This window comes from Limanda limanda, chromosome 17, assembly GCF_963576545.1.
Source record: "Limanda limanda chromosome 17, fLimLim1.1, whole genome shotgun sequence".
NCBI classification, from domain to species: domain Eukaryota; kingdom Metazoa; phylum Chordata; class Actinopteri; order Pleuronectiformes; family Pleuronectidae; genus Limanda; species Limanda limanda.
Window position 1 is genome coordinate 3536957 of NC_083652.1, and position 18760 is coordinate 3555716.

General features: G+C 40.4%; 1 protein-coding gene across 1 annotated transcript in view; it reads right to left on the minus strand.

Moving 5' to 3' along the window:
* Positions 1 to 18760, minus strand: part of cbx1a (chromobox homolog 1a (HP1 beta homolog Drosophila)) — an 85236-nt gene that overhangs the window by 26309 nt on the left and 40167 nt on the right. The window contains exon 4 of the mRNA XM_061089772.1: positions 17369 to 17517. Coding sequence (XP_060945755.1) covers positions 17369 to 17517 — 149 coding nt within the window. The remainder of the gene's footprint in view (positions 1 to 17368; positions 17518 to 18760) is intronic.

Below are 18760 nucleotides of genomic sequence, written 5' to 3' on the forward strand. Positions count from 1 at the left end.
GATAGAGAGTGTACACAGTGAAGGGAAAGAGATGCTGGGAACGAACTCACACAAACACACAATGGTAGTTATTGTTTGTCATTTTTTTCTCCGCTATTTCCAATCTAATGAAGACGCTCGTTGGGTCGACTACATTGCAGAAAAAGGGTGAGAGGGAGAACTTGGAGGCGTGACAGTTGTTGCCATGACAACACACATATATGTCATGTGTTGAGCCTTGGGGAGAGGGTAACCTCGTGTTTGTGCGTCTATGGGTTTAAACTCACATACAGTGCATGATTGAACCTTTAAGACAGTCAAATGTGTATATATGTACTGTCACATTTTTCAGTAAAATGTATGAATAGTCATTGTGTTCTTTTATTCTCTTCAGCTCATGTATACATGTGTGTATCCATACTTTATGTACTGTACAATACACTTGATTGTAGGTCTAGTTTTAGTTGGATAGAAATGGTATTTTTCCCATCAATATCCACTTAACAATGACAAAGCAAAAAAATTCTAGCTTATTAAAAATCGATTAGTATTAAGGATTTTGCTGTGGCCCTCCCAATAATGTTCGATGTATTCCTTTTGCTTTAATTATCCCTAAGATTTATCTACAAACTAATTGGAGTCATGTTCAAATTTAATTGATTGGACATAAAATGCATTTCCACCACAGACAATTTCCTCAGGAACTAACCTTTGCAGGAACTCTGTACTCTTCCGCCGCTGGGACAAGGTTGTGAGGCATACTTTTTACCCCCACCCCCCCCTTAAGTTGTAATACTTAATGAAAGTACAGGAAACTTTGAGTGGGGCTTGCTGTACGAAAAGAAACGATTGGACAAGTACTATATTTTTTATTTCAGCCAGTTATGCTTTGTCATCTTTGCAATATATAGGTCATAAAATCTGTTTCCTTACTTCAAGTTCATTTCACATATTATATGTGGAGTGCCAGTTAATACAAAATTAATAATTCTACATCAACCTTAACAGGTATATGCTTTTAAAAAAGACAATTCACTCATTTCACTCCTAAGAGTTTGCAGACAGCAATGTAAGTGGGTGTTAGTGGGTTTTTCGACCAGTGAAAAGGGGGTTAAGCGTGTCAGGAAGTGGAAGAAAGTCAAGGCAGCAGAAACATGGTGAATGTCAGTACCCAGACTGATCTGAGCTATAAAATTGAGGGGGAAGGAAAAGGGCACTGAAATGTGAGCATTGACACAGTCATTGATGACAGAAAAATAACATGGTGTTCCTTCATCAACAACCCCATTACTGTACATCAGTAGATTACCTCATTGTGTTGGTCAGCATCCCAATGCCAAGGGCTTCATCACCACAGTGAGATATCATTTGAGTGCATGAGCAGTGAGGGGTCGGTCCATGAGGAGAGTGCACAGCGTAGATGAGCCCGATGATGAATTTTGCCTGAGTGAAGAACAAAGGGAAATTAACTTGACTGAATTTGAGGGTGAGGAGTTCAATCAGCCAGAAGACAGATAGAGCATAGCATTTACACAAGAGCTATTAGAACTCTGCACAGAGTGTTGTTGGGATAGTTCAATGTCTTATGGAGCTGCCAACTGTTTGTAATAATGGATTTGAGATGGAGGTGAAGACATAATGCACAATGGCCACAGCTATACCTGGCATTCCTATTTTACGTTGAGGGTGTAACGGAGTGCAGTCAGTTCCTGCAGTATTTGTTACAGGGAATAAATGCACTCCATTCATCGAGGTCTGTTAAACACCTCCACAGTGGATCAACATCCAAAAGGCATGATGTCATCCCCGAAGTGAAAAAAAAGCCCAGGTCACGATGCATCATATGGCAGCTGTTCACTGATTGAACCAAAGTCAGGGCTGGTGGTTGAGACTGTGACTGCATAGAAGTGAAGAGCAGTTACTGGCTAGAGGTCGAAGGTCTGGAGAAGCTGGGGGAACACATTGTCTCCATCTTTGTGCCAGAGCAACTGATTGCCACTTGTCTGCTCAGAGATTAATGCGAGAGGAGTATGTCAACATCACGTATGATCTGTGGCACATTGTATACTGTGTGAAAAAGAGTCTGCTTAAGTGCCACAATGAGAAGCTACTTGATTGGAGGATGAGCACCAAGCATCCATGCTGTGCTAGCTCATGTTACAGAAGTGTGACGAAGCTGAAGTAGAGTGGATATCTGCCCTGCACCACATCACGTACACACACCAGTGGGCATCTGGTGAGATGATTTTGAAATGTGAGCATAAGTATGACACAAAGAGAAAAAAGTTCCTGACAGAGGGCTTTGAGGCGCAGCTCCATGCTGCACTGGACCATAACCACAATGTGATCAGAGAGACTACAAAGAGAACACAGGTCGAAGAGCAGATGAAGCACCTCAGGGTTCGGGTTAGGGTTCTCAAAGGCTTCTCTGCAGATGGGCTGCAAAGGACTTTGTGGCAGGAGCATCAAAGTGTTGTGAGACAAATTCCATTCAGGCAGCGCTGAGGGAACATTTTACGAAAACAGCAGAGATCACTGGTCAGCATAGAGTTGGTGTAAAAAGTCAGAAAAAGCCTGGTTTAAGCAAAACATTATCAGCAAATCTCAGCCAAGCCCAGCACATTTGAATCTTGAGGCCATTTGCTAAGCTCAGTTCCCAACTTTGTTTGGTCCCATGAACCCTTGCAACCCTGTCAGATGAGGTCAAGCTCCAGTGATCTTCATTAACCCCACCTGTAATGTAGAAAATATTCTTGAACAGATTTTAATCTGGCAGTTCTTTCATACCATTAATTAGGGCCCGAGCACAGACAGGCACTGACAGACAGTGAGGCCCTATTGAAATTGAAAGGATTTAAAAAAACACAACAATTTGCATTAAGTGGCCATTTTGGCCATATTCCCCATTTTTACTTTGAGGCACTTGTACCAGAGCTTACATCAGATAAACTTCAAAGAGATACAAACTAACTCATAGATAGATTTTTCGTCAAACGTTGTGACCGTGACGTGCCGTCAAAGTTTGATTACACGTCAAACACGATGTTCTGTATCTCTGACATACATGGACCATGAATCCTTTGATGCTGAGCAGTAAACAAAAAACTCCACTCCATTGCTCTGAGTGTGGTAAAAGATTTAACCAAAGGGGCGATCTAAAAAGACATATGAGGATTCATACAGGAGAGAAACCGTTTAGTTGCTCTGAGTGTGAGAAAATATTTAACACAAGCGGCCATCTAAATAAACATATGAGGAGTCATACAGGGGAGAAACCGTTTAGTTTCTCTGAGTGTGATAAAAGATATAGGCAAAAGAACGATCTTAATATACATATGAGGCGTCATACAGGAGACAAACCGTTTAGTTGCTCTGAATTTGGCAAAAGATTTAACCAAAGAAACCATCTAAATGCACATATGAGGAGTCATACTAGAGAAAAACCGTTTAGTTGCTCTGAATGTGGTAAAAGATATAGCCAAAGGGACCATCTAAAAAGGCATATGAGGAGTCATACTGGAGAAAAACCGTTTAGTTGCTCTGAATGTGGTAAAAGATATAACCAAAGGGACCATCTAAAAAGGCATATGAGGAGTCATACAGGGGCGGCTGTGGATGAGGGGTAGAGTGGTTGACCTCCAACCTGAAGGTCGCCAGTTCGATCCCCAGTCTGACCCATCAGCATGCCGAAGTGAAGTCGGAATTGGGCCATTTCAGGTCAGAATATCTTACATACGAGTCGTCTGGAACGCAGCATTACACACACGCACGGACAGTGGAGCAGCGATGACGGAGGAGCCCTTGTTGACATGAATGACGGTAAATGTCAAACAGCAGGATTGTTAAATTCAGAGACACCTGTGATGTCCCCAATCCATAACATTTAAGATCATTATTTTTATATGCTTGTGTTTGTGCTGGGATGGTTTGGTTCCGTCGGTCAATCTGTGTGCTACTGGATCACAGATCTATATAAAACAACATAGATCATAGGGCAGTGATTCAAAACAAACACATTTAATCTAATGAGCAATTAGCAGGCAAGGATTGACATCACGTGACGAACTTAGGAAGTGAATCGTTTATCCTTGCCGCAGTGCGCAAAACGCATGCCACTGTTCAAAACGCATGTGCTCGGGCCCGTTCAGTGCTGTCTTGCAGTCCTAGCACTGACAGGCACTGACAGACAGTGAGGCCCTATTGAAATTGTAATCATCACAACACGATGAAGATACAAACTAACTCAAAGATCGATTTTTCGTCAAACTGTGTGACCGTGGCGTGGCGTCAAAGTTTGATTACACGCCATCAAAACACGATGTTCTGTATCACAGACATACATGGACCATAAATCCTTTGATGCTGAGCCGTAGACAAACAACTCCACACCTGCACTGACAGTGTCAGTAGTTATATATCCACGGAATCTTTATGTCTTGCAAAGATGACGTCTCTCTCTCTCTCTCAGAATTGGGACATTTCCTCAAAGCGTTAAACATTGAGGAGCGGCGAAGGCTCATCCTTTCGCCAAGGGGAGACGATGTTGTCAAAACTCCACTGTGCATTGTCCTATCACCACCAAACTTCTGTCTCATGATCAGAGTCCAAGCCTGAACAGCTCTATGTGTCAATATTTCCTCAGTTATTATTTATTTGTTTCAGGCAAAAGGCAAAATGCATGGGCTCGGACCCGCCCAGTGCTGCTTTGCAGTCCTAGAAATGTTAGAAATGTTATTTACGATTCGCTTCCTGTTAGCGTCGACGCGACTAGTTTGCATTGTGCATGCGTAATAGAAGATAATAGCCGAAATCGCAGTTTCTCGTTATACTTACAACTACAGGAGCTACTGTTGATTTTGCAGTGTTTGTCCTGTATAGTTGGTACTTTCCATGGTTGAGCAATCCTGGTTATATATGTAATTGTATAAATCATTTCATATAAGCTACATACTTATTAAATAGGGGATTTTACAATTACCTACTTTTATAATATAATTTTGTTCTGGTATGTATAATTAATTGAAGTTTTTATTCATTCTGAACACTTGTATATGAGGTTTCAGTTTTTTAAATCTTAAATAAAAATAGATTCATAAACAAAATTGTTAAACTTTCTGAAACATGTTAAAATGTAACCTCTCTCTCTCTCTGTTTTTATATATATTTACACACACGATCAAGTAAGCTAATGTTTATTCTCTTAATCTGTGGTTTTAACCTACTTTCTCTCCTCTTGTTTTCTCTGTCCTAATTTTCTTTTCCCCAGGCTTATTATGTAATCCATGCTGGTTTGAAAGGACTGGATGCAAACACTTATTTAAAGTGGAGTCACTTGTCTTTATGTATCCTTTGTTATTTTTAACTGTGATAAGCAGTTTTGTAATCATCAATTTGTTTTTCCCTCTTCCACCTCCTACTTGTTTTTTCTCTTCCTTTACTCTTTTTTTAGTTCTTGCTTGCAGCTCTCCCTCCATGATTTTTTTTTCTTTGAGCCAGAGAAACCAGAAGGTGCTCATTTGGTATATCTGCACACACTCACATACAAAAATGCCTTAATGCATGGCAGCATGCTGTGCTGTGTGCCCCCAGGGTGTGTGCGCGCGTGTGTGATGGAGTATATGAAGAGAGTCGTTGCCCTGCTGTTGAACCCACTACGTTTCTGTCTTCCTCTTCCATCTCTCTCTCATGTCTCACGTCTGCTCCACAGTGATCGCAGCCCTGAAATCTTTTCTGCACATCTTCATTTTCAATACATCCAAACAAAATGAAGACCTGTATACACCCACACCCAGTTTTACTTCCTTTCTTTTGCTCTTTAGCAATGTGAAGGGGCCCTAATGTGTTTATTTATAAATCATCATGGAAATTTACAAAAAGAAATGAAAGAAACCCCAAATTTAGCAATTATGCAATATTGAAAAAAATTGATTGTGGTGCTGATTCTAATAAGGCATGCTTAAGCCACCGTTCATTAGTCCGCTGGACTGTCTACACAATTTTTGTTACGATAAAATAACGTAGTATGCATGTGCATTGTGCTGTTTGGTGATTTGATTACAGAAGACTATGTGGGCTCTTTGGTGTGTTGAGAGGTTTCCTCCAATAACTTAATTTTTACACATTTATGAACAACTTTATTCACAATATACTGGGTATAATGTTTGCCATGTTCTTAGTTTAGTGTGATTTCTAACATTTGGTCATTATCAAAGTACAGCTGTTGGCTGATTGTTAATGTTTTTGCAGATATTTACAAAAACATTAACAATCAAGCAACAGCTGAGACTTTTAACCCAACTCCGCATGGAAAGTCAGAGGATCACCAAAGTCAGAACCATTAGCACTAATTTGAAGGTGTGTTTTAGAGGAGTTGATATCACTATGTCCACTCTTCTTTTAGCTACATTTTGGTATCCACCACCGCCATTACAGTGGCTTGGGTCTTAAGCTGCTAAATGTTCCTGTGTTCATTTGATCTTTTTGCAGATTTGTGCTGCATGGTGGTGTAGTCTTCGTGATATACAGGTGTATGTTACCAAGAGGAAATTTGCATAATAAGGCACAAGGATACATAACATTGTACTTGTGTTACAGAATGGGATTTGTTTGTATAAGGCTACATGAGAGGGAGGGCATCATCACACACAGGGTTAATGGTGATAGGGGTATATCAGAACAAATCCTTCTGGTAGTTGGGCCTCTTTGTGTTGACAGTATGCTGTGTGCATGTTGCAGGAAGGTGTTATTTGGGCCTTTATTGTAAATCTAAATCTAAATGGAGGATACTCTGAAGTTGATCTAAGTGTAGAATAAACATAGAGTGCAGTTCAACAGTGAAATGTCTCTCTGAAGGTTTTTTCCCCCTTAATTATATAATATAGGTAATGTTATTTTATTTAGTAACAAGTTATTACCAATGGAAAACACCAGCAGCAGAATGTATGTTCCACTGTCCAATACAAATTTTTAAATGAAAAGGGAATAAAAAAAAATGGAGACACTACCCCTGCAAACAGCAGAGAATACATATATGACAAGTTGATCATTTGAGTCTGTGATGTAGCAGAAAACCAATTCAACTTAAATTGTAGTGGCACTGTCGATCAGATCTAAAGAAATTATACGGCTCTCTGTGTTCTGACCAGGATTTGAACCCAGACTCAACTTCAACCTGTGCTGACCCTCAAAATAGGGCACAATGGAAGTCAACAAATGTAGGATGTAAGATGTAAAAACGTATTTAAAAGAGGCACACACACAAACGCACACACAAACGCACACACAAACGCACACACACAAACGCACGCAAACGCACGCACGCACGCACGCACACACACACACACACACACACACACACACACACACACACACACACACACACACACACACACACACACACACTCTCTCTCTCTCCCAAACCTTATACATGAACTTTGAGTTGTCATTAAAAAAACTAAAATGATAAGCATGCTTTAGTTGTCATGTCTGGTCTTATTGTTGGCATCTCCCCTGATGGCAGAGGAAGCAGAGAACATAAATAATTTTCAATCATCTAGACTTTGATATTGTTGTTTTATTATGATCTAAAGTAGGTAGAAAGGTAGAAGAAGGGGCCATGAAGCACATTTTTGATGTTCCGTGTTTTTATCTGCAATAAGCTGTTTCAGTGTATTTTTACTGACATGAACGATTATCAACGAGATATTCTCATATTTATTTTTTTGACAAATAATTCTATTGGCTTTAGAATTTAACGTGGCAGAAGAGATTTCTATGCTCACGCAGCTTCAGTATTTCATGTGAAGGTGACTTATTTCCTTTGATCAAATTGAAGCTTCATGGCACATTCGCATTAGCAAACAATGACTATAAATGAACATGAATTACCATTTAAAGAGGAAGTGATGATGATGTTTGCATAGCACAAGGTGGATTTCTTTTTAAGAATCACTTCTGAATGAGTTCGTAAATAAAAACCCCGGACTGAGATCAGTGAAGGGGAAAAGAGTTGAAGCTTACAAATACCTCATTGAGCCTGTGCTCCACTCAAGATGGCTGCCGAGGCGATTGTTTCACCAACTCTGGCTGCCATGGAAATGCACGGGACCGGTGTGTTAATGGCGACATAACACGACAGTCTTTATTTGCTCTGCTCCTTTTTGATGTACTTTCTGTAAGACTGTCCAAAGATAAAATCCATCATCCAAAAGAGGCATAGTGCAGATACAAAACCACAACACGAGTCAATGTCTTTGGTTTCTGGTAAAACCTTATTTGGATAACCACTCATACACAGTCACATGCATCCTCACATTTACTTCACCATGTCTGACACAATTTGATAAATTATATTGAATGGGGTATGCTTGGGAGTAATTAAGATTTCACAGCCTCTCTAAGACATTCATACTGCAACACTTGTCTTTGGAAAATGAGAAGAATGACAGAATAAAGTCTCTAACTCAGGATATCAGCTTGCTCTGGGAAAGGCTGCTTTGTTGTGCTGGGTCTCCTGTGCACAAATTCATCAAACCATTGGAATGAATTTAATCTGGTGTGCACGCAGTAGCAATTTGAGTGCTCAATGTCGTAAAATGTGGCCTCGACATTTAGATTTTTTCTCTCTACGGCTGCTCCAGGGTTAATGATAGTCGATGAGAAACCAAATCACTTCGCTAAAAGAAGCCAAAAAGCCTTGTAGTGCTGAGAAAAGCCGCAGAGTTTGGTGATAATTGGTTTTATCAACAAAGGCAGTCTTATTTCACATTACACATAGACATTTGATCAATCGTTAATACAACAATATTGACAGGGCAGCTTTAATCTAATCTATTATTTTAATGCATTATCCATAATGTGGATAATGACCAAATCAAAAAAAACTGATGTTCAGTGAATGTTCATTTAAAGCTGTCTCATTAAAGTGTCAGGCTTATTGTGCTTGATAAAGAGCATCAAGCAGCTGAATCATTGTAGGGACCCTCAGTGGTACCTACCCACTGACCCCTGTCTGAACCGGTGGGTGTGTGTGAGAGCCGACCCCGGGCTGAACCCAGCTGGTATCAGAGGTCAGGGTTGAAGGCCAGGTCGCTGTGCCTAGGCTGAGGTGTAGCGTTACATGCCAGGTCATTGTCCTGGAGAAGGATGCAGAGCCACCTTCTGGACAAACTGGTCACTGCCAATGTAACAGTGCAGAGTTGCATAGTCCCAGTGTGGGTTTGGGTTTTCCTCTACAATCACAATCACTATTATTATCAACACGATAACAACCAATCCAACAGTTCTCGAATACAACAGCATAGTTCCTGTTCTCGCTCTCTTCTCTTCCCTCCTTTATCTCCTCTCTCTCCCATTTCTCGCCACTCACCCCAACCAGTCAAAACAGACGGCCACGATCCGCCTCTATTCTAGATTGCCTAAAAGTGATTTTTCCCTTTCCACTCCCAATGTCATTACATATGATGGGAATTGTTCATTTCTGTATCCCAAGCAGCAGGTTTTAGAAGAGTGACAAAAATACTAACAACAATTTTAAATGACATCTATAGCTGTTTTTACTTTAAATATAGTGTGGATTTATCCACTTCAGAGATGAGTTTAAGTCTGGGAAAAAAGTATCTTTGTGTGTGTGTATTTGCACCCATATAATTATGTCATATTTGCATACCAGAGTGTGACAGAAGTCTATAGTGTGCGAGTATGTTTGCATGTTTGCAATGACCATTCACTGACCTTGACAGAGGTTTGCCTTCTTTGCGTGGTAACATTGTAACCCCAGACTGACCCTTGCACTGGTCACTGTAGCCCCTGGATGACCCCTCCTAAGGGCTTGTGGATCAATGTGTGTGCACGTGCGTGTGTGTGTGTGTGTGTGTGTGTGTGTGTGTGTGTGTAGACGGGTGAACCTGGCAGCTGGTCAAAGGTTCAAAAGGTGACTGAAAAAGAGGTTATAGTGAGAAACAGAGAAATATACTCAGAAAGAACCCTGCACATATATGCAGCCTATAGGCCGCTTGCTCTCCCTGTCCATTGCCATGCTTGTCCAAACAGAATCAGCAAGTAAACACATGCCATCTATCTATCTATCTATCTATCTATCTATCTATCTATCTATCTATCTATCTATCTATCTATCTATCTATCTATCTATCTATCTATCTATCTATCTATCTATCTATCTATCTATCTATCTATCTATCTATCTATCTATCTATCTATCTATCTATCTCTCTCTCTCTCTCTCTCTCTCTATCTATCTATCTATCTATCTATCTATCTATCTATCTATCTATCTATCTATCTATCTATCTATCTATCTATCTATCTATCTATCTATCTATCTATCTCACTGATTTTAACAGTTTATTGTACTATAGTGGAGCTGCATGGGCCACAAAAAGCGTTTTATCTTTTAGATCATTGTTGTTATGTAGTTATTAGTTTGTTATTGCCATAAAAGATACTTATCTTTTAAAGCAGAGACAGGAGATGAGAGTTTATCAGGTTGGACTACTTGTAAAAAAGATGAAAGAGGAATTATCTATGTAAATATATGACCTGACAGAAAAAAACTACAGAGAGAGGGCAAGAGAGAGGTGCGGTGAGTAAAAGGAAGAAAGGAAGAGAAGGTCAGACAGCAAAAGTGAGACAAATGAGGAGTCAGCAGGTCAGAGGTCAGTGTGTGTGTGTGTGTGTCTCTCTGTGTGTGTATGTGTGTGTGTTTGTGTGGGTGGACATTGAGGAGGGGCATGATCCAAGACCTGTGATCTTTGGACCCCCCTCTCTAATAGTGTGACTAAATACACATTGAAACAATACAGACTCGGTGACTGGCTGTGGTGTGTGTGTGTGTGTGTGTGTGTGTGTGTGTGTGTGTGTGTGTGTGTGTGTGTGTGTGTGTGTGTGTGTGTGTGTGTGTGTGCGTGTGCGTGTGGTTTCTCAAGTTGCTTCCTTTGTGTCTTATTGACGCTGAACTACTGTTTTTCCTGAAAACAGCGCAATAATCTTTAGTTCCCGGAATAAGATCACAGGTCACAGGGGGATGACTGTCACCTTTGTGTAATGGCAGACATAGCTTTATAGTTTTCTGTTCTTCCACCAGGTGGCATCAGGAAGCAACACTGTTTCCCCCCAGAATGACTGGGTCTTATTGTTTCTTTCTAGTGTTCATGGGAAATCAATCCACCAGGATATTCAAAGATGATTTACATCTCTAGGATAAAAAAAAATATATACTATAGACATTTGATTGACAAACAGACAGACAGACACACATACACTTGAATTTTATGAGTATTTTTGCTTGAGATGAAAAATCTAAAATTCAAAATTTCGAGACACAGTTTAAAACTTTTTATCTCCATGTATCGATGAAAGCAAAATGCAACGAAGTGCAATGGAAAATGGATTTGCAAAGAAACCATGGCATGCACGAATCTTGTCACTTTAATGTTGCAATAGGAGATGAAGCTTCTTTATATAATATACACCATGAAAAATCATATTGCCATCATGGTTTAAATCTTTTGCGATGGAGCTCTTTTAATAACATCCTCTTGTTGTGTTCTCCTCTTCTGCTTGATTTGATAAAACAGAATTTTACACTCCAACTACATGTACAAGCCTTATGATATAGTCTTTGTACAATTTATGAAAATAGTGTGTGAAAAGATTAATATTGTACCTGAGAACTAAAAAGACCTTATTTCAATATGGCAGTTGTGTTGACACATTGTTGGCAGCAGCCAGTGAGGTATCTACTGTAGGATACATGTGAATATCATTAGCCACAGTCTAAAAGGGCAGTGGTTCTACTATCAAAGTTCAAAGTGAAAATGGCCGACAGTATGTTACACTATACTGAACTGCTGGTTCTGTTATTATGTCCTTGTTCGGTGTGTGTGTGTGTGTGTGTGTGTGTGTGTGTGTGTGTGTGTGTGTGTGTGTGCGTGTGTGTGTGCATGTGTGTGTGTGTGTCTGTGCAAAATAATTAAACAATGCATGGACAATTATACACTAAACTTGTTGGAAGTATTACTTGGGAGAGCATGTCCAGATGATTAACCTTTGGAGCAGATCAGTTAAAGGTCAAAGTCAACTCACAAATATGGTCTGAAAAACAAAAAGACAATTCCAAGGCTATCTTTGCGAATAATAAAGCTTAACCTATAGCTTATATTGATCAGAAAATTATTCGCCATCATATGGTGTCATGGGTTTATTCAGAAAATAACATCATGTATATTTTTAATTTATAAATGTTTGCATTTCTGATTCCTATAACACAAAAGATACAACCAAAAACCTACATAGATCTAATAATTTATAATAATTTATGATAGACGTCATTATAAAATGTGATTGTTAGCAAAAAAAAGGTTAGCATTATCTGATACAGCATGTGAAATGAGCAGTCTGTTGCTATGGTAACAAGGTAGCTTACATGATGGGCATTTTTTCACCATATCACACAGTTTGGTTAAGAGAAAACCTGAGTTGTTGTAGGTTTGGAGGAAGACGAGATAAAAATAAACGAGGAAGAAAGGGAGAAATAGACATGGGTAAGGACTGAGAGAGCAGAATGGTGATGAGAGGAAGAGGGAGGAGGAGTTAGAAGAGTAATGAGGGTGAAGATGGAGGGATGGAGAGAGAGAGAGAAACAGGGAGCAGATGAATGATGCTATTGGACAGTATTTCATGTCCGACTGTGATGTCTGCCACTGAGCTCACAGCAGGTTGTGTGTGTGTGTGTGTGTGTTTGCTCATTCACAAGGTTGACTTTGTGTTTCATATGGAAAATGGTGCATGTGTGTTCATATGTGAGAGCGAGCATACGTTATCCTTGGGTTAGGAAAGGGAGAAATGCATGTGTGTATGTGAGTATAAGCAGGGGTGTGTGTGTGTGTGTGTGTGTGTGTGTGTGTGTGTGTGTGTGTGTGTGTATGAGTGTGTGTGCGTGTTTGCCCACTGTGAGATTAATTCAGCCCAATTAATTGGGTTGAGATTAAAAATGAGAAGAGGACACAGCTGAGCTCATCCCTCCTTCCTTCACTGATTATCTCCTTCTTTCTCACTATCCTTTCTTTCTTTCCTTCCTTCCTTCTATCCTCATTCCATCTTGGCCTAATTTTTTTCTACTAATTGGAATCCATGGCTTTTAGATTTTTCGTGGTATTTTGCAGAACACACATCTGGAACCCCCGTGGTTCTGTACACACATGCACGCAGGCATGCACAGATGGCTGGTGGGATTACAAGCTTTTAACCAAAAAAACGTAAATGTCTTCAGCAGAACGATATGTAAATGTGTGTGTGTTTATATGTCAGTTAATATGAGATAGAGAGATGAAGTGTTTAACAATGACCTTTTCTGAAGGAGGAGATCGAGCAGTTTAACCCTGCTGTATCAACTGTGTGAGTGTGTGTGTGTGCGCACGTGTGTGTTTGTGTGTGTATTAACAGGCTTGCTGTTCGAGGTGTCATGGTGTTACTGGTATCAACAGAAATAATTGAGTTGCTCAACAGACCGAGGACCAATCAGCACTACATGTGTCACCCTGCAGAGAGAGAGCACTCCTCCTCCCGGTTCGAATCCCAGCTTGGCCGGTGGTCTGTCTGTGGAGTAGGTATGTTCTCTCAGTGTCTGTGTGGGTTTCCAGCTTCCTCCCACAGTCCAAAGACATGCAGATTGGGGTTAGGTTGATTGGAAACTCTATTGCATGTGTGGATTTGAGTGTGAATGTTTTTTGTCTGTAAATGTTCACTCTGAGCTCTGCAGAGGACAGGATATCACACATCACATCCAGGGTTCACCCCACTTCTCATCCAATGCCACTTGGTATTCAGCTCCCCTGTGACCCCTTAAAAGATAAGCAGTATAGATCATGGATGCATTTTTTAGTTTATGGTGTCATACTGTAGCTCTGGAGTCGAGATAACTGCAGAATGAAGACAGAGAGATTGAGGTGAGAAAGGTGAGAAAACAGCCTCATTCCTTTTATTAATGATATATTTACTGTACTTTTCACTGAGAACATGGGCTACTTCCAAATCCAGAGACTAAACATTTACACATCTTTTTTTAGTCTACACTTCCCCCCCCCCGCCAGCCCCAGGAGAGCCATACCTCCAAACATTTTTCTGTATCGGGTCATTTGTTTGTCATTTTTCAACTTTGGACTATGCTGTCAAGAAAGCTGCAAATGAAAGCCGTCAAAACAATTAGCTTCTACTAACAGGCATATTTTGAAAAGCCACTGCAGTAATAAGTTAACCTGTGGTGTGGGTATTGTGGGGCACAGAGATTTTCAATTGGTTATCCACTCATGGCAATATTGGGCGCCCAGTTTTTAAGCCAGTACAGTATAAAGATGACAATCTATGAACAAGCCAATAACGTATGAACTAAAATATTGGTGTGTACTTGTCATTAGTCTAGCTCTTCTCAGATGAACATCAGTATATATGTGTATATAAAGCATCAATAATATACCAAATAAAACAAATTGAACTTGAACCGTGTGAAAAAAAACAGAGACTCAGCTGCCTTTGGAATTGACACATCATCTGTTATAATATTAAGTTATGTTCCAGAGTATCAAGGGACTTCTGCTATCAAAAACAAATGGAAAAAAAACACAAGATGAATTTATTCAGACTGATGGCCATAACATAAACCCATTATAAAGACAAGTTATCTGTGAGATTTCTATTTTCGCAGTTGTTTTTCTTTAGAGCATGGAATTTAAAATACTTCTGGATGGTCCAGAAAATCTCCCCAGTGTCATTCCAATGGGAACGTCAAACTTCAAAGTGTCCAATATGGCCACAAGTAGGTTTATATAGGAGCCAATAGATGATAGTTTCCTAATGTAGCTTTACTACAAAGACAACAGGAAGCACACATGATAATGCATTTTAAGAATCTCCCAAAGATGGAATCACTTTGCCAAGCATATTATAACTTTTGAATTAGATATTTTACCACTATCAAATCAAATTGCTAAACAAATAAGGCTGCAGGGGAACTGAAGGCATAAAATAAAAAAAACTGTTTCCAATCAAATTGTTCATCTATTCTCTGTTGAGAAAGGGTCATACAATGAGAGGAGTAGGGGAGTCACACAACATCATCCATCTAAGTCTGTGAACATGAACTTATATAGACACTAAAGCTGAAAGTAAGGCCTGTCTGCATATTGTTTATTGATTCACTGTCTGTTGACTGATTCATTCAGTCATACAAGATGTATTTGTTTTTCAGGAGTTACAAAGTTTCAGTTAGGATCTCATTGTGTTTTTTTCCTTTTCCAATTTTTACCCTCATATTATTTTTCTTCTACATCCTGGCATATATTTTTGATGTTCAAACTAAACTACTGAAAAACAATAAATCACTACACAGTCAACATCAGATAGCACATGCACTACTCGGAACAAAAACAAGATACTGTTGGTCAATCTGGGGGTAAGCCTCTGCTCAATTACCAGAATATCACTGTTGCTTTTGCTACATAAATGTTTGTCTGTTTGGACGAGGTCAGAGATCAGACGGGGGAAGGCAAGGAAGACGAGGGGGGGAAGAGGGGGAGGGATCCCTGCGGAGGAGTACAGGATGGATGGATGGCTGGATCACACGGCACAGGGAGGAGGGAGTGTGGGAGGAAAAATGGAAGATGGAGAAGGAATGCAAGACGGTGACAAGGAACGAATGGTGGGCTGTATGTATGCGTGTGTGTGTGCAAGAGTATGTGTGTGTGCTGGCCAGTGCGCCCTTGCAAATAGTAACATCCTGTACAATTTCATTGCTTGGGAACTGGTCAGTGCCCTCCACCACACCTACTCAAAGATGCACACACACACCATTGTGGCTCATTAGGTGAGAGGCAGAGAGAATACAACAGCCCCTCCTATTTTTAAAGTTTGTATTTGTATGAGTGTGAGTCTTCCAAATAGGTTGTGCATTCTTCAGTACAAGAGCAGCTAATTTAACAAATCTATTCTTTGTATTATTTTATTAACATTGTTTTAAAATATAATTTGAGCAATAAACACAAATTATATGTGTTAAAAACTCGTAGAAGCTAAATAAAGATTTGTATTGTACATTGTACACTGTTCATTTGTTCATATGCTAAAATATATATATATATCTACACACACACAAACATACAAGAGGGAAACAAGAGGGAAAATTAAATTGTTAATAATGTAATTAAAATGCATCATCTAGTGTAATATAGATAAATAAATAATAATAAAATAATAATAATAATAAAAAAATAAAAATAATAATAATAATAACAATATCAATACTTTTTTTTTTTTAGATAGTCCTTGGACCACAACCTTGCACAATGTCAGTGGTTGATTAATCTACGTTTACCAACTTACACTTTGACTTTACGCCAGCTCCTGACCAGTATTTGTGGCTTGTCTTAGTGAGGCCATCTAAGCTTAAGCCTAGACTTGTGTAACTATGAGGCTGGACATAGAGCACCAAGTTATGAGCGAGGCATAAGAGCATTTGGGGCAAATGTGTTTATCGATATGCAAAATTTCATTTTGCATATCGATATCATCTTTTTGTTGTCAGTCTTAGTAAAGTCAGAATGATGATGTCGTACCTTATCATTCATCATCAGGACATCAAAAAGAGAACATGTCTTTTCTTCTGGGAACAAAGTGCGAAAGAGAGACAAAGAAGAAAGAGAGGGCTAACCTGGAGGCAGGTCAAATAGAGCGAGAAAGTATGCAATAGAGACAGATAGATGTGTATGCTCGCTCACCCCATGCTGAGTGGAGTCGCTGGTTTGTGATTGTATGATTTTCACAGTGCCAAAAATGTCCCTGGTGTCTGAGTGGGAGGAGAATTATCATCACGGAAATGACCTTCCTGACACCTCAACTCTGACCTATGCTGTGACCCCTGAGAGGAACTGGGGCTTCGGAGGATATGCCTGTTTCCCAGAGAGACAGTAACAACGCAGCAGGAGCTAAGAATACTCCCTGACACACACACAAAAACATGCAAGGAAAATATCATGGAATAGCTATGCAAGCACATATAGACATGCATATTGCACTTAAAAACATATACACAACTTAAACTACACACACACACCATGGGAACTATCGGTAGAACAGATTAGGAATGTTGAACTCATTTCCCTTTGCTGTCTGCTGCTTTCTGTGTGTGTGTGTGTCTGCTGCTTACTGTGTGTGTGTGTGTGTGTGTGTGTGTGTGTGTGTGAGTGTGTGTGTGTGTGTGTGTGTGTATGTGTATGTGTGTGTAGAGTGTACAATTTAGAAAGTTTTAGAAGTTCTACAATGTTTAGTTGATTGGTCTGACAGTTGCCAATGGCCTGAAAGAGAAGCAGCAGCCCCTCACCTCCAAGCTCCCGGGCCCTTGAGAGGTGGGGCTGGAGGTGGTGCCTCCAGAAGACACCTCCTTCAACACGGCCTTCCAGCAACTCGGTATCAGGGCTGTTGGGCTGACCAAAGCAGTTGAGGACCGAGTGGTCCTGTCGATCCAGGAACCTGTTCGATACGCCAACGCTCAAAACATCTGGATTTAGAAGTTCAGTAGCTAGTCAGCTGACCTCTTATAATCTAAGATATATAATCTTAGATCAAATGATCTGTGAGCTGTATAAGAAATGCACACAAGCACAAACAAGCACTGCAGCCAGCCAGTAGATATGAATGTGTCACCATATTTGTTTTCTTTGCGTTTTTTCACTGTTGCATCAGTCACGTGTTAAGGCCAATTTATGCCTCTCCATTTCTTCTATTACGGACAGATAAGATCGCCCTATCCGTCGTGAAACGCCCTCTCCGAGTGCTTCGGACAGCTTTTCGTACATGTCTGATTTTTCTAACTATCCGTCTTCATGTTGGAGACCCGATGGACCGCTCTTGGCTGTGATTGGTCCGCGAACGACATCATTTCCGTATGACGTCATTTCCGTATTTCCGGACCTCAAACTTTCTGTTTACTTGTAGCAACAAACACGAACACAACTCTGATTCTACGATTAATGTGACGTGTGTGTTAAGCCAGCGGAGTTGTCCGGCTGACGGTGGCTCGTTAGAGCACTGAGGGCATGTGTGCACGGTCACAGACGGTTATAACGAGCTTTCAAAACGGCGCTAGCAGGCTAGGCTAGCGGGCTAGGCTAGCCACCATGCTAACTGTGGTGGTAACAGTGCAAGAACCCGCCGTCACGACTTTAATTCCACTTCTATCATGACACTGTTTCTATAATACCGTCAGGTTAGAAGCAAACACTGGATAGTAGTTGTTAGTGCCGGGAGTCCCTGCTGACTGTGTGTGGAAGCTGGGGGGGAGCTAGCTCCGGGTAGCTTCTAGCTACATGTAGCCTCAAGCAGATTCAAGCTGTGGAATCAGCAACACAGTTCGGAAACAAGACCAGGGAACCGCTGCGCTAAGAAACGATTACATCAGCATCTTGACACGCTGGGTGTCACTTTATTTAGTTCTGTTAGTTGCCATGGTTCAGTGTGTGGGAGGCGAGCCGATAGAGATAAACAGAGACACGTGGACTTCTTCTTCCCAAATGGGGTAGGCTTCTCTGAGCTCGTCTTCCGTTGCGCCACCTATGGGTTTGGCGGGGAATTGTTTTTAGACGGATAGTCGTCGGAGAAGTAAAAATCAAAAAGACTCTTTGTCCCCCGCTGAGACATCTCTGAGAAACGGATACGTAGAAGTATATAAGAGCCTTTAGAAGCATCATCAACCCCCCTTCTCGCTCGTGATCCA